This window comes from Saccopteryx bilineata, chromosome 2 (genome assembly GCF_036850765.1).
Source record: "Saccopteryx bilineata isolate mSacBil1 chromosome 2, mSacBil1_pri_phased_curated, whole genome shotgun sequence".
Taxonomy (NCBI): Eukaryota; Metazoa; Chordata; class Mammalia; order Chiroptera; family Emballonuridae; genus Saccopteryx; species Saccopteryx bilineata.
The window spans coordinates 13,691,312-13,710,933 of record NC_089491.1 but is presented as its reverse complement, the minus strand read 5'-3'; the positions used below and the strand labels follow the sequence as shown (position 1 = coordinate 13,710,933).

The 19,622-nt window shown below is 52.0% G+C and overlaps 1 protein-coding gene across 4 annotated transcripts in view; it reads right to left on the bottom strand.

Moving 5' to 3' along the window:
* Positions 1-19,622, bottom strand: part of TTLL11 (tubulin tyrosine ligase like 11) — a 202,543-nt gene that overhangs the window by 56,572 nt on the left and 126,349 nt on the right. For 2 of the 4 annotated variants that reach the window (XM_066256315.1, XM_066256316.1), the window contains one exon: positions 8,271-8,369. The exons of the other annotated variants lie outside the window; for them this stretch is intronic. In XM_066256315.1, the coding sequence (XP_066112412.1) occupies positions 8,271-8,369 (99 nt within the window). The remainder of the gene's footprint in view (positions 1-8,270; positions 8,370-19,622) is intronic. 4 annotated transcript variants of the gene reach the window in all.

Sequence of the window (19,622 nt, the reverse complement as noted above, 5' to 3'; positions counted from 1 at the left end):
GGCCACTTCCCATCCGTGGTCTAATGCAACCTCAGCAACAGCTAGGGAAGAGAAAAAGCAGTGTGCCCATTTTACAGGCAAGAAAATTGAATGCTGTGGCCACGAACCAGTGAGTTCTGACACTTTATTTTTCTCGTTTCTAGTTTGCTCCCAACTCCTAAAAAGTTTCATCTGTGACAGCAATTCTTTCCATTTGGGAAAAGCTCTGTTTGGCTTTTAAAAGTCACTGTCTAAGTCTAACACCTGCCAGTCAATTCCATCCAGACATCCCACCTGCATTCAAGTTGAATACAGTTTGTTCCCAGCCTCCCAAACCACTTTTTGCCATTTCCATGTTGTTACTGGCAGCTTCATTCTCCCAGTGAGCCGGCCCAGAGTCCTGAAGTCAGCTTTGGTTTCCATCTCTCCCTCACCCTGGTTTCTGGGGACCTGTACAAAAGTCCCCCACTGTCCCCTTTCCATTCGGAGGCTCTGATTCTGTACAGGCTCTGATTCTGGGGAGTCTGAGCCAGCAGGAGCAGTAAGCAGAGGCTGCAGAGGCTGCGGGGTCAGGGTGCCCTGACTCTTGTTGATTTCACGCCTGTGTGCTAAGCACGGTTTCTCATATGATCTGCACCATAGCCCTGTGAGGTTCCTATAATTCTTTCCAGGATTCCCATTTTCCATAGGAGACACAGAGTGTTGACATAATTTACTCAAGGTTCTGCAGATGGCTGGACTCAAGAGCTCACTCTTATGACAACGTACAAAGCTCCTTCCCAACTAATCCGGTTTCTTAAAAGGAGGGGCTCATGGCACGTGTTAGTCTCCCAGCACTGACCGCAGGACCTGTCTTACCATCTGCGCGGTGAGGACCTGACTGAGGGTCTCAGCTCAGAGCCAGCCAGCCTGTGGTCCCCTCTGCACTGTGACCCTGTCTCACTGTGTGACCCTGGGGAAACAACCAGATAATAGCTAGAGGGCTGCAGCAGGCTGAATGGCCGTCCCAACCTTCCAAACCTGTCAGTGTGACCTTATGGGGAAACGGTTCTTTGCAGATGTAATCAAGTTAAGGGTCTCGGAGATGAGATTACCCTGATTTAGAGCGGGCCCTAGATCGTGAGTCCTTAGAACAGAAGGCAGACACACAGAGAAAAGAGGCTATCGGAAGACAGAGGCAGAGACGAGATTGATGCCGCCACAAGCCAACAAAGTCCTGGAGCCCCCCAAATGCCGGAAGGAACAAGGAAGGAATCTCTTCTAAAAGCATCACTTAGGAGGGGCTGAGCACCTTGACTTCAGACTTCTGCCTTCCAGAACTGGGAAGGAACACCTTTCTGTTGTTTTAAGCCATCAAGTTTGTGGTAACTTCTTAGAGCAGCCCTAGGAAACCAATACATTTGAGGTCTCAGTTTCCTTATCTCTGAAATGGGTGACCTCAGAGAGTTACTGAGATCATGTATCCGAAAGCAACCAGAATAGTGCCCGGGGCCCAGTAGGCACTCCATACCAGTTAGCTGAACCAAACTAAGATACTCTGAGTCATTACCTTGGAAACCTCTCCCGGGGCAGCCCTGGCTGACTGCCTTCGTCTACAATATCAGGCTTGTAAAACGTTTAACTTCAGAGCCCACGAGCCAGAAGGAGGAGCCACGGGGAGTATCCGCTCTGAGCCCAGGTGTGGGGGACGAGTGGGCAGCACGGCGACGGTGGTGTCCTTGCGAGGCTGGGAACTAGGCGCTGGCTCATCTCCAGCTCTGACGAGCCTGTCACAGTGGCTTTCACAAAACATCTGTTTCGGGAACAAGCCCGTTGTTTCAGGCAAGCTCTGGAGATAATAGTATGTTTTTCCTGTACACAGCCATGACATGTTCACTGAAGCTGAATATTTCTAAATGTGACCAATTTCTGAAGTGGCAGGAGCCCATCAAACTCTTCAAGAGCACAGATTGCACGTGGGCAGCCCGCGCTCCCTTTGCGGCCGCAGAGTGAGCGGCGTTTCCTCTGGCTGGTGGGAAAGCAGGTGTGTGTGTGTGGGGGGGGGGCGGGTAGCAGGGGCAGGGAGTCAAGAGCTCTCTGAAATTGGTCTCTCCAAAGGTGACGCTTAATTCTGCAGGGGAGTCAGGTCCCCGGGCTTCATGCATATGGATGGCCGTGCAGTCAGTGATAACCTGCCATTTCTCTCCCCACGTTAATCGACTGCAGTTTGCTGCTGAGAATTTGACCGGGAATGGCTCTGCTGGTGCACATACCAGTGATCCCCCGGACCCGAGCTCTGCTGGCTTTGACTCCGTCGAAGCCTGGCTCAGATGAGAAAGCCCTGGTGCAGCACCCCGTGTGGAGTGAGCTGACCGTGCCCTGGAGTGAGGTGGAGAGAAGACCAGAAGGCAACGAGAAGAGGCCCGGACGCGTTCCTGCGGTCCCATAGCTGAAGGGAGACAGAGGCCAAAGAAGCAGACCCCTCAGTGACCGCCGGGCAGAGGTTCTTTGAGAGCAAACACATGAAAGCTGTCCTCTTCTCCTCTGGCCCCTGGGGTAGCGATGCGATCTCACTAGAGGGGCTTCTGCCCCTTGGGCAGGCCGATCAAGCCCAGGCTATGCCTGCCTTCACAGACAGTCGCCCCGGCCAGGGCTGGTGGCAGGTGTGTTCCTCAGGAGTCAGGTACGCCTGGCTCTGGGGTGGGGCAGTGGAGTCTGGGGGCAGCGGGGTCTGGGGGCAGCGGAGGCCTGGGGGCAGCGGGGTCTGGGGGCAGCGGGGTCTGGGGGCAGCGGAGGCCTGGGGGCAGCGGGGTCTGGGGGCAGCGGGGTCTGGGGGCAGCGGGGTCTGGGGGCAGCGGGGCCTGGGGGCAGCGGGGTCTGGGGGCAGCGGAGGCCTGGGGGCAGCGGGGTCTGGGGGCAGCGGAGGCCTGGGGGCAGCGGGGTCTGGGGGCAGCGGGGTCTGGGGGCAGCGGAGGTCTGGGGGCAGTGGAGTCTGGGGGCAGCGGGGTCTGGGGGCAGCGGAGGCCTGGGGGCAATGGAGGCCTGGTGACAGCGGTTCCCAGTTAGCCTGGAGCTACCACGCTGTGGAGTCTTCACCCTTAATCCTTTTAGCTTTGGCCTCTGGTCCCTACTCTAGGCCTCTGGGTCCCAGCATTGTCCTCTTCCGCACCAGTCTTCTGCTGGGGTCCCAGCATGCCATGGGGACAAGCCCATCTCAGTGATCCCTAAGCCACCAAGGCCAGGTGTGTAGAGCACAGGAGGCAGTGACTCCGGTTCAACTTTCCCCGAATACCCTAAGCCAGGGGTCCCCAAACTACGGCCTGCAGGCTGCATGCGGCCCCCTGAGGCCATTTATCCGGCCCCCGCTGCACTTCCGGAAGGGGCACCTCTTTCATTGGTGGTCAGTGAGAGGAGCATAGTTCCCATTGAAGTACTGGTCAGTTTGTTGATTTAAATTTACTTGTTCCTTATTTTAAATATTGTATTTATTTCAGTTTTGTCTTTTTACTTTAAAATAAGATATGTGCAGTGTGCATAGGGATTTGTTCATAGTTTTTTTTATAGTCCAGCCCTCCAACGGTCTGAGGGATAGTGAACTGGCCCCCTGTGAAAAAAGTTTGGGGACCCCTGCCCTAAGCCCTACTGACTGCTCCCAGAGGGAGCGACAAGGGAATCGATGTGTTTGGGAAGGAAATAGCTTCAAGTCACAGAGACCAGCAAGTCTGAGGTCCTCGTTCCGAGCACGGACAAGGACTGGGCTCTGGGGACAGGACATGAATTGTTCAAGGCTTCCTGGCACTTGGGTTAAGAACTCAGCTTCCCCAACTCCCAGTGTGGTTTGCTGTGACAATGTCCTCCACTCTTGCTTGGGCCATTATCAGCTCTCTGCAGGCAGAGCCCCTGTGGGACCCCTTCCTGACTCTCACACGGCAGCTGGGGCCAGGCCCGGAGCAGGGGCTCAGTGACTCGTACTTAGACTGGGAGGACTAGGTCTCCCTGGCCAGACACGGACGTGCAGCGGAAGCTGCTGCAAAGGTGTGGTTTCAGGGTTCTGCCAGAACCTCAACTCGCAGAAGGGAGGTGCTGTTTCTGTCTAAATCTGCTTGTCGTGTCACTGTAGTCATTTTGCTTGCATAACTGTGATCTTGTGTCCCCATGGTGACAGTGGCTGTTTATGGGAGGCTATGGCGTCCAGGCTCCGCTGGGGACTTGGACACAGGTCCCACTCAGTCCTGCCCTCATCCCTGCTAGGGAGGATTTATCTTTAAAGGTGGAAACGAGGCTCAGGCGGGTGATGCGGTGTGCCCAAGGTCACACAGCTCACAAGTGCTGGAGCATGGATTCTAGTGCTGTTTTATCAAAGTTGGGCTGTCCTGGCATAAGAATAGTCATAATGTGTAATGAGAGGTGATGCGAGTTTACTCTGTGCCAGGCTGTGATGTGTATGAGGTCATCTAATTCTTTAGCAAATTATTATAAGATTTTTTTTAACATTTTCATAAAATATAGATAAAACACAAAATTTACCATTTTAACTATTTTTAAGGGTACAGTTCAGTGCCATTCGTATTGTTATGCAACCATCACCATCATTCATCTCTAGAACTCTTTTATCTTCCATAAAACTGACACTCTGGGCCCTGGCCGGTTGGCTCAGTGGTAGAGCATCGGCCTGGCGTGCAGAAGTCCCGGGTTCGATTCCCGGCCAGGGCACACAGGAGAAGCGCCCATCTGCTTCTCCACCCCTCCCCCTCTCCTTCCTCTCTGTCTCTCTCTTCCCCTCCCGCAGCCAAGGCTCCATTGGAACAAAGTTGGCCCGGGCGCTGGGGATGGCTCCTTGGCCTCTGCCCCAGGTGCTAGAGTGGCTCTGGTCGCAACAGAGCGACGCCAGGGAGGGGCAGAGCATCGCCCCCTGGTGGACAGAGCATCGCCCCTGGTGGGCAAGCCGGGTGGATCCCAGTAGGGCGCATGCGGGAGTCTGTCTGACTGTCTCTCCCCGTTTCCAGCTTCAGAAAAAATACAAAAACAAAACAAAACTGACACTCTGTATCCATTAAATATCAACTGCCTATTCCTCCCTTCTCCCAACCCATGATGAGCACCAGTCTACGTTCTCCTGTCTCTGTGAGTCTGATTGCCCTGGGTACTTCATATAAGTGGATCCAGGCAGTATTTGCTCTTCTGTGTCTGGCTTATTTCACTTAACATAATGTCTTTAAGGTTCATCCATGTTGTAGCAAGTGTCAGAATGGCCTTCCTTTCAAAGGCTGAATAATAAATATGCCATTGTGTGTCCACACCACGTTTTGTTCATCGTTCCTCTGTCAGTGAACACCGAGGCTGCTGCCCCTTTGGGCTACTGTGGACCGTGCTGCTTCGAACGTGGCGCACAGACACCAGAGGGAAGAGCTTCATTCGCCCTCTCTACCATACCGAGGAGCCATGACATCTGAGGTGTCACATGTCCCTCTGTCATCTCAGTTCACCCACTTCTCTCCATTCCTATTGCCGCACCCCCAAATCCAAGCCACCATCACCTGTCACCTCATCGGTGGGTCACCTGAATCTCTTCACTAATCTCGTTTCCAACCTCCCTTTTCAACACCAAAATGCAGATCTGACTGTGTCACTGGCGGCCCTACACCTGTCCCTGCTCTCTCTCTCCCTCACTTCCTTCAAGTGCTTTTGGGAAATGTCCCCTTCTCAGACAGCACCTCCCCCTCAGCTCACAGACAGTGTGACCCGCACTTCCCCGCCTCCAGGGTCCTGTCCCCGTGCCACTGTTCTCCACGGCACTCACCGCCACTTACCAGAGTGTCGATTCTGTGCATTTACACTTCCTTTATTGGCCATCTCCTGTCCTCTTTCCCTCCAGCCCAATACAGAACGCCAGGTTCACAGAGGCTTGGCGGGGTAGTTTACCACCCTGACTCCTCAGCCCTGGCGCACAGTAGGTGCTCGTGAATATTGGCTGAGTGCGTGAACACATGAATGACGGGCTCCCCTCTGCCTGCAGGATAAAGCCTAAGCTCGCTGGCCTGGCCAAGTCCTGTCATGCTCAGCTCTGTGCCCCTCCCAGGCTCAGGCTGTACCACATGCCCAGGTCAGCGCTGGCCAGACTGCACTGCTCACCATGTTCTCCCTTGATTTATCAGCCCTGAGCCTTTGCACATGCTGTTGCCTCTGCCCAGAATGTCATATGTCGCCTCACCCTACACATATGCTGGCATGGATGGCCCCCTCCACTGTCCTCCATGACACCTTGTTTTTACCTCTTGTGGAGCGTTTTACACTGTCCTGTAATGGCTCGTGTACTTGTCTGCAGCTGGTTCTAAACTGCCAGCTCCAGGCGGGGAAGGATAATCTTGCTCGCTCTTGGTCCTCAATGCCAGGCACCAGGCGCACAGTAGATGCGCAGCTAGTGTCCAGGGAAGTGTGAGCCAGCCTCTCTAGGGAAGTGTGAGCCAGCCTCTCGAGCCCCGCTGCTCCGTGTGGGAAACAGTGGCTGTGCCACTCCAGCAGGGAGCCCGAGCATTAGACACAACGCTCCGAATGGGGGCACCTGCCACCGTCCCTGGACATTTCACACCTAGCGGCTCGGCCTCAGCACTAGGACGCCACAGAGAGATAGTAAGCACTTCAGTTAGATCTGCTGTTGCCACGATTCTAGAAGCCGCCAGCTGAAGTCCTGCCATCGTTTGTCACCTCTGGGGGCCACACTGACAAGTGTCAGCCCCAGAGAGGATTACTGTCCTTTGCTGTCTCGGCCATCATATTTTGGCAGCTTGCCCACTGAGCAGAGAAGACCTCTAAGTCCTCTTTCTTCTCCGAACCAACTGTATTTATAATCAGCATGTCACAGAATTGAAAACTTCCAGGGCCTCAGGGACCAGCTATGCAGATCTCTCATTTTCCATCTGAGGACACAAGTTCAGAGAGGTTGACCGACCTGCTCACAGGCTCACAGCTAGTTAAGAGATTTCGCTTCCTCCTTCCTTAATGCCAAATTTTAATTCTCTCTGGTTGAACCTACTGGGTCCTTAGCCCCCAAATCTCACTTTGCCTAAATCCTGACCATGCATCATCACTACAGCAATAACTGAAGAGAGAAGGAAACATTTTAACTTCCATAATCTTCCAACTAGCAGCATCAAGTTGGTGTTAGGTGTTGGGAAGCTCTTTTCCCAAGGACCTTCTCTGTTACCAAAACAGAAGAAATAGATGTGACTCTCGACCCTCTTGCTCCTAGTGGCCCCTAGACAAATGGCCTGCCATCAACAGAGGGATGGCAGTGTCCCCCACGGCCGCTGCCACCCTCCTCTGCTGAGCCCCTGCATGGCGAATACCTCTGCCGCCCTGAAAGAGCACTGCCCTTGGTCGTGAGCTCAGGAGCCCTGTTCCCGTGTGGCACTGCGTGGAGGGGAAGCGGCGGCAGCCACGCGGGGTCTGGAGCACGGGCTGTCGGCAAGAGGATCGGGAGGCGAGCGACGGGTGGCCCCAGCTGGAAGTGAACCCAGAAATCTTGTTCACTGGGGTGGGAGCTGCGAGTCACCCGCTACCACTACCAGACTAATTCACAACCCCTGGTCCCAGAGGAAATCATTGCTCCTAATTATTATTATTAGGCGTAATGACTAATTAGTAAAAACAGTTACCATTTAGCAAGTGCCAGTGTATGCTGGGTACTTAAAGTATATTATTTCTTTTTTTCCTATTTTATGCTTCTTAGTTTATTTTCTATTTTTCTAATTATAAAGTCAATAGATGTTCATGGAAAAAAATATTTAAAGATACAGAAAGGCAGAAAGAGGAAAAAAATAACCCCCCCTTTGTTTCAACACCCGCACGTTGCCACTGCTAACGCGTCGGAGTTCTCTGTCCGGATGGCCTCTCTGTCTGCTTCCCGACCCCTCTGGGTGCGCTTCAGTGTGCACGGCCTGTGAGACTCGGCGTAGCTGTGCTCGCGCTTCTACAAAACGTTACTCTGGGCTTGCACAACGATCCTACGAGCTGGGTATTATCACCTCCATTGTATAGGCGAGGAGCCTGAGGCTCAGAGAGTGTAAGTAATTTGTCCCAAGTCACACAGCAGATACGCGTCAAGCTTTTCTTTTGTCGGACACTTTCTTTCTCCCCTCTGCCAGGCTGCTTCCCTCTCAGGAAGGGAGAACTGGAAATGGTCTTCATTACATCTCTACTGCCGACGCCCCACGCCCCTGCCCGCGCCCACTGGGCCGCCCCCGCTGACAGGTGTGGCTACAGGGACAGGAGGTGCAGGGTCCTCCAGCTGTGTGGACGCCACTGGCCGGTACCTGACTATGGAAAGCTTCGAGAGGTGAAGCTTCGCTGAAGGCAGTCTGTCAGAACCGAGAGGGAATCTGTGTTTTCTGTCCATATAGAGATCTGGAAAGCTGAAAGCAGAAAGCATAATGAACTTATTTTGCAAGCTGTTTTGTTTAAGACAAATACATGGAACTTCTACAGAGCGGTTGCAGGGGGGGCCGGGAGGGGGGCCCCTCTAAGCGGGCCAGCCAAGCTGGGAAAGAGTGAGGACGCTACACACACCCTTGGGGAGGGCGCAGTGACATCCTGGATTCCACGTCCTCTCGAATGGTTTGACACAGCCATAGGCACCAAACACCTTTCAGTTGGCACCAAGCAGATGAACAAGTGGCACCTCCCACGTGCCAAGCGATGGGCACAGACAGGGCTTACGCCTGGCGAGGAGCTACGCCCGCTGCTGGCAGACGCCTGGAAGGAGGGCGTTGCGTGAGGGTGCGGTACGTGCTGGGACACAGACGCGGAACCCTTGAGACCCTCGAGGTCAGAGCCCGTTGGGATGAAGGAATTCATGGTTGAGAAGAAAAGTTGGGGGGCCCAGGGCAGGAGCACACTGATGAAGGCCCTTTACCAAAGTCCTGTGTTCACGGAAATGAAGCAATAAGGACAGGGCCCAAATAAAAGATCTTCTCTTCACTGCACGTGTCTCCAGATTAGGAACAGAAAGATGCCACGCTGTGCTCCCTGGACACTTGCAGACCTTCTCCCTCCCAGGTGAAAGGAGATGTCTGGACCAGGTTCTGTGTACGTGTGTGTGTGAGTGCGTGTTTACTGTGTGTGTGAGTGGAGTGTGTGTGTCCCACTATCCAAAACTTCAGTCACCTCTAACTGAATAACCAGTTGCTGAATCCTACCGCTGGGACCCTGCCGGGGTCATAGGATGTGAATGTGAATGTGCAGGGTGCTCCGTGTTCAGGTAGGTGCTCAGAGGCTGGGAATCCCTCAACGTGCCTACCACACTCCGCTCCCACCCCTCACTAGCTCCGGGGACTTCAGCCCACTTCCTAACTCTGGGCCAAGGAACCGCCCCCCGGCCCACTTCCCCAGGGAACTCCTCTCCTCTTGACACACGTGGTGGTCGGTTCTGAAGCCCCAGCACATCCCCCAGCCCCCCAGCCCCCTTGTCTCACGCCCAGCCTCAGCGGCCAGACTGTCCTGGGCTGCCTCTCTCCTCCCCTCGTCCGTCTTCACTCCCCGACTCCCGGGTCCTCTTTCTCTAATCATTCCCAACGGCACTCACTCACACTCCGCATCCTTGGGAACGGACATGTTTGTGGTTGCCCAGAGAGGTATGTGGAGGGAAATCTGCGGGTGCCTGAACTTCAGGGAGGGGTCGGGAGGGCCTGCAGGCATCACCGCGCAGACCCCAGCCCCGAGGGGCAGGAAGCCCCTCCTCTGCCCGACAGGCAGGAAAGAGACACTGGAGTTGGGTTCAAGTCCCAACTCTGCCACTTAGATGTGTGATTTTGGGCAAGTCACTTGTCTCTTCTGATTCTGTTTTTTCATTCTTAAAATGGAGATTTCTCCCTTATAAGGTTGTTATAAAGATGAAGTAATATTTTATATAAATATAAAATAAGAGGTTATATATTTCTCTAAAATGTTTTAAAACACTCATTTTACATACACACACACATTACTAGGTGTACACAGTGCCGGCCGTGTCTACACTTCACAAATCTGTCCTGGTGCACACAGGCAACGATGTAATTAAAAGGATTAGGTAAATGTAAAGTATTTTAAGAAAACGCTGGGTGTATTTTCTCCTGTGCTTTGAATGGATTGATATTTATTCTGTCATCTTACAGCCAGGGATTTGCAGGTTTTTTCCAGCGTGGTTCAGAGACCCTGAATACAATGTATTAAATGTAAAGACACAGGCTAACTTCGTTTCACGCACCACGTCTGAAAATGAAACACAAATTCCTTGAATCCCCACACTTATGACTGAGCTTTCTTTGGAAACAGCATTGGAGAAAATACTAACTAAAAATATTTCTACATTTGACAGTGACCATCAAAGGGACATCTACAACTGTTTGGCTTTAATACATTACTACACCTTTAAGAGACTGCTCACCAGGAGCTCACCAGCCATCCGCTGGCAGCTGAAGTCCCTCCCACACAGTCTGCCCAGAGACCATCACCAGCCGGCTTAGCCCTGCCCAAGTCTGGAGCCAGGCCTGGCCCAGCAGGGGGAGTCACAATCGCTTTAGCTGGGAATCCTCACGCCTGGCATAAGCCAGACTCTAGCGGCTGCTAACCCAGCTCTCACGGAGGTGGTCCACCCGACGGGGCTTCTGCCTCAGTGCCTGTCTGGTATTCCAGGAGTTGCCCACTAGGAGGACTCAGTGCCTGTCTGGTACTCCAGGAGTTGCCCACTAGGAGGAGGACACCCTGATCAAGTCCTCTGCCCATCTGACTGGTCTCCCTGCCTGCTTCTTCCACCAGGAAGCAGTTGCCATTCTTCATACTCCTGCGTGCCGTCTTGGTCCAACTGTGAATTAAGGAAGCTCAGAAAGCCGTGAGACCACCAGCGCATTAGTTACCGTGTGGGCTGGGGGCTGGCCTTCCACGCTCCTCCTGATATCATGCACCCTCAGCTGTGGACCCAAAAGAATTCAAGATTAGAGGCTCATGCTCTTTTCACTTTGAAAAGTTTTCTCAACTGTGTTTCTGGTGGCGCTGCCCACACCTCGGAATGTGCTAGTCTATATTCCTACCCAAGTCCAAGTTGTGGGTGTTCTAACACCGCTGGTTTTCAGAGCGCAATAAATCTCTTTGTAGAAGACACAAAAAATAAAGAACTACATAGGTTAGAGGAAAAAAACACATAATCTCACTATCCAGAAATGATCACTTTTAATATTTTGGTAAATTCCCTTCTAGTCCTTTCCTATGAATATATCTTTTTTTCATATAGTTGAAACCATGCTACATATACAATTTTGGAGGCTGCTTTTACATTTAACATTTTATTATAAACCTTTCTGCCATATCACCAGTTATTTATACATATCTTCAATGACTGAATGACCCTCTCAAACTAATGAATATTTAGATTATTTCCGATTTTTCACTTCTTGGATGAACATATTTACATGACAAGTTTTTCTCATAATTTTTTATTATACCTTTGGTGTAAAATTTCAGAAGTGAAATTTCTGAGTCAACAGATATTAAAAATTTTAAGGCTCTTTCTTGGTATATAATCTGGTTTTAGTCTGTGATCTTATCAGTTGCCAAGGAATAAATTCATAGTCACCAATTCAAAGCTTTTTTTCCTCTGCTATAATCTTGTTTACCCTGAAGTTAACTACAGACCTCACAATAAAATAGGGTGAGACATTAATTTCAACACAAATATTGGCTTAAAAATATTTCACATAGGAGTTGTATGAAACTAGAAGTAATGAGATTAAGCAATATTTTCAAGTGACCCACAGTCACTCTCCCAGTCATAGGAAATAGACGCTGAGATTTGTATCTCTAATTATTCTTTAGATCCATTCCTCAAAGCTATGGCTCTGGGTCTGAGTCAGCACCTTAAACAGCCAGAATTGGAAACAGTGAACTCTATTTTTGAGTTTCTTGTGTAGAATGTGAACTCGAGATGTCAGCTGCTCAGAATGCATTTATGTAATAAATTTTTTTTTTTAAATATCTGTCTTCTCCATGAACCCTCCCCCGACTCCCTCGGGCAGAATTGATCACCCTCCCTCCCATAGCTCACCGCCAGAGCCTCAGTTAGCACTGACGTTGGTCTTCATCAGATTTGAGTTATTTCTTCAAGTTGCCCGCTGGGCTGGGAGCTCCCAGCAGGCACACTTAGTGTGATTCTCAAGTCTGAGCATGAAGATCAACAAATAACAGGCACACCTCAACAGGATGGGGACTGGTTCTCAACTTGCCAGTAAGCGCGTGGGCCGTGCCCTGCTAGGGATCTGGTGTAATGAATGGATCCACACGGGAACGAGAAAGGAGACCCAATGCCAGCTCAGCACTGTCCATACCATGATGGTCAGAGGACAAGATTATTTCTTCTAAAATGTCTGTGGCTCCAAAATGAAAGACAAATTCATTCGTTAGTTCACAGATATTCATGGAGTCCCTCCCAGGCAGTAAGCAGCACTGTGCTGGGATGGAATTCAGAGGGGAATGCAGAGGTCCCCCCTGCTCTGTAGCAAATACATTCCAAGACCCACGGATCGTACCAAACCCTTTGTACACTATGTTTTCCTCTACATACATCCCATCGTCCCAAACTAGCATGAGACCCAGGGAATTCCATGCCCCTCAAACAACCTCAGTTTTCCCATCAGTAAAACGAGCAGGCTGGAATAGATGACTGTATGGCCCCTCCCAGTTCTGATGTTTTATCAGACCCCTTGTTTCTCTCTTCTCAAGTGTGTGAGGCAGGGGACAATTCTTCGGCCAAGAGCAGTGTCAACGCAGCCATCGTGATGACACTCATTCAGGCTTTCACGTGTCCAGGAAAGCAGCCTCACTTCGTGATTATTCTCACGAAGCAGAATACTTAGTGCTGGCAGGAGGAAGATCCTACCACATGCTGGGGCTTCATGAGCTATGCAGAGAGATCTGTCTCCCATTCTGACAGCGCTGCACTCGGAATTCATAAAATATTGAAGTACTGATGAAGTCATTTTTCATTTCAAGGGTGGTTTCCTCTACTTATCTCTCCATTTGTTTGTCCATAGTCACAGACATCTTCAACTAGTGGAGCATCTCCTCTGAGGGACACACATGCAGACATGCTGGTCCTCTAGGAGCCATGGTTCTGGGTTTTCCTCCTGGGCTTGTAGTTGGCCATCTTCTCCCTCTGTCCAAATTTCCTCGTGAGGATGCCAGTTGTATTGGACTAGGGTCTACCTGAACAACCTCGTTTTAACTTGATTACCTCCATAAAGACCCTACTTCCAAATAAGGTCCTGTTTTTTGGTTTTTTTTTCTGAAGCTGGAAACGGGGAGAGACAGTCAGACAGACTCCCGCATGCGCCCGACTGGGATCCACCAGCACGCCCACGATGCTCTGCCCCTCCGGGGCGTCGCTCTGCCGAGACCAGAGCCACTCTAGCGCCTGGGGCAGAGGCCAAGGAGCCATCCCCAGCGCCCGGGCCATCTTTGCTCCAATGGAGCCTTGGCTGCGGGAGGGGAAGAGAGAGACAGAGAGGAAGGAGGGGGTGTGGAGAAGCAAATGGGCGCTTCTCCTATGTGCCCTGGCCGGGAATCGAACCCGGGTCCCCCGCACGCCAGGCCGACGCTCTACCGCTGAGCCAACCGGCCAGGGCCCGTTTGTTCCTTCTTCCAACCCTAACTGAGGACCTGCCGTGGGCCAGATGCCGTGCCGGGCATAGAGGTACAGAGCTGAACTGGGCAGTCGGTCCTAGGATGACTGCACTTCGGCAGAGGCGTCACCCACACAGACAGATCACTCAGTGTGCCGGAAGTGTGAATCGAGGGGCGGCCACGGGGACAACGGGGCTGCTCGCCTGAGACTTTGGGGCAGGTTTCCAAGGCTTCCGCAAGGTGGTGGTGCTGGGGCCGAGAGGGGTGACAGGCAGGAGGAGAGGAATGCTCGGGTTCCGTGCAAAGGAAACGGCGTGCGTAAACAAACAGGAGTGTGGGCGGGAAGGGCACAGCTCTGGAACGGAAGTAACGGGGATGGAGCCTAAGGTGTGCGGAGAGCAGCGAGGGAGGAAAGATGAGAGAGAAGGGTCAGTACAGGCAATTATCACGAGACTTCCAGGTGGCAGGGACACACAACTCAGGCACACAACCACTTCCTCCGTTCAGATCATGCTGAGAACCAGGAGGCAAGTGGGAAGCTCCCTGAGGAGCCAAATCAAGATCTCCAAGTTCACATCCCAAAGTTTGTGTCTGCAAGCAAGAGCAGGGCCTCTGGGGCCTCGCTCCACACCCACATACTCCTGCTTTACCCACGCTTCTGACACGCGTGATCTGATTTTCAGACCATCACACTGCCCGGCACACCAGCAAAGGAGAATAGAGGAGACGGACGCCACGACCATCCGATCTGCGGCGCACAAAGTGACAGCTGCCAGTCTGAAAACAGAGGAGGAGGCTCTTGCCTCAGCTCTGAAAAACTGCCCAGAGCTGAGGCAAGAACCCCGGGCTCTTCAGGGACACCAGCGCGTCACAGAACAACCTGAGACAGGTTTGCAGAATCAGCCTTCAGATAATAAGTCAAATCTACTGAAAAGTATTTAAGGATCCAAGATTCCCAGTTAGCAGGTTAAATACAAGACCATTCAGAGAACAAAGGAATCCTTTGCCCCCAAAGGTCTCCAACAGCCCAGGTTCCACTGTCTTGACCTGGCCAGCGTGAGCCCTTAAGTGCTTGGGGACTCTCAGTTTTCTGTTGGAAGGGACTTCAGGAATCGCCGTGGCCAAATTCTCCCTTTGGGTCGAAGAAAATAAGGCGCAGAGTTGGCCCTGTACGCGTCATCGCTCAGCAGACGGGGTTAGGGAAAGCCCCAGGAGGGGCGGGTTGGGGCAGCTCTGCAGAAGCAGGACCTGGGTCGGGTCCAGAGGACAGAGGTGCTCTGGGACAGTGAAGAAGGGGGAAAGGGACAATACAGGCTCTGAGGCCGTGAGGACTGCCAACAACTCTCTATCCTTTCCAGGGTTCAACACTCCAATTTCTACCAATATTATTTCAACATACAGACGAGGAAACGGAGGCCTAGAAAGGGATAATCAATTTGTCCGTGCAATACAGTGTGCAAGTTCAGAGCCAAAACTGTGGTTCTTTGCAGACCCTGAGTGCCAGTTTTCAAAAGCCCCAGCCATAGGTCTCCGGGGGGGAAACACAATCCATTTGGCTTTTTGCATGTGACCTTGGTAAGTCTCACATCCTGACACTCTCTCATGAGGCGCGTGTGCTGTCCTTTGGCTACTGCTCGGGCTGAGGCGTGCTACTTACTCCCCTGCAGAGAGGGTAGCGTGGCTTGATTTCAGACTCTAATTCTCATCCCAGTTCTTTAGCACGCTGCTGCTTCGGTAAACGTCCCCATATTTTGTGTGGCACTTTAGGGGCTTGCCAGTTCCTTCACAGTTCCCCCATCAGCTGAGGGTAACAGTTTGGGAAACAGGGACGCGTTAGTACAGCTTCGAGCCAAACACGGGTTCCAGCCCTGTGCTGCGGTGGTTCCTTTAGAGCACGTTGATCGTTAAAGCAAAGGCTTGTGGGTCTGGGGAGGAAGGGATGGATGTTCTGAACTGTCGAGACAGTTGGCAATGTTTGGGGAAAACATTTTTCTTTTGAGATGCTGCTTGCTTTGTGGGTACAATTTCAACGTTTCCCCCCTGTAAATGAACACTGTTCAAGATTACACGGGAAAGAAACTGGATTTCTTTGATAGTCTGAAATATAATTATTGTTTTGACTGAGAAGTCAACTTTGCAATGCTAAAAAGACAAATCGCCAAACCTAACTATGTGGTTTGCATTTCTTTGTTTTCTGAAAGGGCCGAGGCTGGGTTTTGTGAAATGAGACAGCCTGTCGTCATCACCCCCCAGGTGGGTGGGGAAGCTGGTCTTTCAACGCTGGGTCCAGGTTCTAATTGATGTGCACCTGTTTTTAACAATAACAACGATGACCAGACACTTAGATTTGACTCAATGCCGAGACTCTGCCAAGGGTGTTCACCCGTTAGGTCCCCGGTCCTCGGACCAGCACAGTGAGGGAGGCGGGCTAAAGACGGGCCATGGGGCATGTGAGCATTTACCCAACAGACATTTACCAGCTTCTACTGGGTGGCAGGCCCCAAACTGGGGACTCCAAGCTGAATGAGACATTGCGCCCCTGCTGCCAAGGAGCTTACGTGAGGTTGTCAGTGGGTAGATAGAGCAGGGACTGGGGTCTGGCCCCCGAGGCCCCTCATCCAGTGGTGTTTAGGTGAGGTCGTCGGTGCGTAGAGAGAGCAGGGACTGGGGTCTGGCCCCCGAGGCCCCTCGTCCAGTGGGGCTTATGTGAGGTCGTCAGTGGGTAGATAGAGCAGGGACTGGGGTCTGGCCGCCGAGGCCCCTCGTCCAGTGGTGCTTACGTGAGGTCGTCAGTGGGTAGATAGAGCAGGGACTGGGGTCTGGCTGCCGAGGCCCCTCGTCCAGTGGTGCTTATGTGAGGTCGTCGGTGCGTAGATAGAGCAGGGACTGGGGTCTGGCCGCCAAGGCCCCTCGTCCAGTGGGGCTTCGAGTCTGTCACCTGCTGCCTTCAAGGCTGCAACTCTATGGAAGTCAACAGTGGGGCTTCCTTTTGGGAGAGACACCTTCCAGTCTGAACATCTTGAGCACCTTGGGGTTGGCTGGCACCAAGGGGTGCCCCCTAGACCTCCATGGCCAAGCTGAAGAATCATCTAGAACGCTTCAAATCCTGGTCTTCAGAGGCTGCACCCACATTACGATTCTCCCTCCCCACCCTTCTTCCCCATCTAATAGTACCGCACTGCTTATAATCCTCCAGACACAAAGTGCCTCTACACGCCTCTCTGCCTTTGGATAAGTCAGTCCTTCTACTCAGAATGTCCTTCTCCGCCCGTGTACTGTGCGAGTCTCTCTATGCCATCAAACCCTGGCAGATGTCATTTCCTCCAAAGTGCACCACTCTCTTCTCTCTGTCACCCCTGTGCCTTGCTCATGCTTTCCCCGATGGACTGACTTGTCACCCTAAATTGTGACTTTCTTCTTCCTCTGCCTCTGTCCTCTATTGGATCTATGAGCATCTCAGGAGCGGGGGCTGGATCTTACTGGATGTTCCTCAGCGCTTACTCTAGAATCCGGCACGTGGCAGATGTTCGACAACTATTTCTAAGACAGATACATAATATCAAGTATTCAGTAAGCACCTAGAACGGGATGTGTTGAAGGGACTGAGATGATTTCTATCCCTCACAATGATTCTACGAGGCGGACATTATTTTCCTTGTTTTACAGATTAGGGACGCGAGGCTTGGAAAAGTTAGGAGACTTGCTCAAGCGCAGAGCCGGGAAAAATAACCGGGATCCGAAGACAGGTCTGTCTGACTTCAGCGCTCTGCCCACAGTGCCGTGCTGACCCTGCAGGATTCTCCCCAGGTGCTCTCCCCTGTGAAGTCTGATAAGGAGTGCAGTGAGCCCTGAGCACGGTCCCCATCTCCACTCACCCGCTCCAGACAAACAGAGGCCAACCCGAAGCAGTCAGTGTAGAGGCCTCCCGGTAGCCCCTGTCAACACCTCTTTCTGCCTGGTTTATCTTAAGAGCACTTCCCACAACACGGATCCGAACAGTAAGACTTGAAGTATCTTGCTCTTAGTCATTTCAATTCAGAGTTTCATTTTTTAATTTTTTTTTTTTTTTTTTTTTTGCGTAAGTCTGATGGCTTCTAAAAATGGTCAAAGACGAGACTATTTCTTTAAGACGTACAGATCCATCGTTGGCGAAAAGAAGTCCGGGAGGCAAAGTTAAATTGCATAGTACATCACTGTCCTCAGCCCATTCATCTCTGCCACTCGGTCAAGTAAAAATTTACGGCAGGTATTACCTCTTTGAAAGGGTTCAAGTCCTAGAAAACACAAGCTAAATTTTAAATAGAATATTAATTTCAATGAAAGCTTCAGGGAACACTGTTTATGTTGCTTATCTTTCACACCTGGTGATTAAGTTAATTTACGCTTAATGGAAAAGGATATTTCTAATCCCCAGACAGGCTCACGACCTGTCTAGGGCTGTGTTTTTGGAGGCCTTTGGCTGATTGTGATGGATGTAATAAAACCAGGAGGCTACTGAACTGACCCCTGGAGGCTGTGTGTGAGGAGGACCCAGGATGTCATGTCTCTGCCCAGTGCTTGCGTCAAAACAAGATCAAAGCGCCAATCACTTCATTCTGCCAGCCCTGAAAAGTCCCGCCTCCTGCTTCCTGTCATTCCCTGGACAGGCCGGGCAGAGGAAGCTGGGCTGTGGGGCTTGGGGTGCAGCGTCCGCCATCAGTGCCTGTGGCCCGCCCCAAGCTGCATGCCGGTGCTCTGCGGGGTCCTCTGCATGCACCATCTCATTTAACTCTCACGACAATCCTGAAGGCAGCAACTGTTATCCCTTTATTTGGGGAAACTAAGGCTCAAAAAGGTAGAAGAGCTCATCCGGCTATGGTTCAGTACAGCTCACAAGTAATGAAGGTAGCCTCTGACCCTAAGACAGTCTGCTCGTGTCCCTTCCCCTGTAACATCGGGCAGGGGTCGACGCGCTATGGCCCTTGGGCCAAAACCAACTTGCCATCTGTTTTTGTAAATAAAGTTTTACTGGGACATAGCCACGTCTGTTTGATTTCACATGGCAAGGGCAGAACTGAGTACCTGTGACAGAGGTGGTATGGCCAGGAGAGCCTAGAATACTTTCTATCAGGCCCTTGACAGGACAAGTCTGCCAACTCCTGCGAGGGGGCCCGTACTATCAGAAGAAAATGACCTGAACACCTGCTATCTGCAAGGCCTGGGTCCAGGTGGGGACAGGGAATCAGAGTTGAAGAAGACCCAGTCCACGGCTTCAAGAAACAGTCTACAGGCTGGCGTTTCTAATAAAATGGCAAGCCCAAACATGGACTGTCTCAGTAGCTCTCCACCTGCCCAGTAACAGAGCCAGGGGCTCGTCCTGCTCTCACCTTCCCTAGCAGGTTACTCGGGCATTGCCGAGAGTTCCTGTGAAGACCTCACGAGCGCCCATGACCAGTGCCAAAGCCCTCATCATCACGCAGAACCCTCCTGTTCTGCCTCTCCTGCGCGGACTCCCGAGGGTCCGTTTCCACAGCCCACGAGGCTGCTTGGAGTGGCCCCGCTCCCGAGCAAGGCTGTCAGGTGAGCACCAGGCCACAGCAAGAGGGCTCCCTCTTCACACTCCCTAGGCTTCTGCCTTTGAATGGAGCCAGATTCCATGGAGCGATGGGGACAGGACTGGGGGTCAGGGAGAGCCTGTGCCTCCTGTGGCTCTCAGGGTCCTGTGTGTGTCAAGTGTCATGGGTCCTGTCACCCAGACTCATCAACTTCTGCCCCTCATCCTGTCTCCACAGGGACGTACCCCTAGTGTAAGGGACCCAGGACAGGAACATGAGCCACTTCATTCTCATTGTCTCTCCACCACACCGCTCTCCTAGTTACAGAACGGACATGTTGGTGGTGGCAGAGGAGGTGGTGGTGGGAGGTAGCCATTGGTCAATGATTCTGCACCAGCAATCCCGGACATGAGATTAAGTGTTCACCCACGTGATGGGTAAAATGAGAAATGCGAGTGTGAATGTGTGAGCATGTGTGTGTCA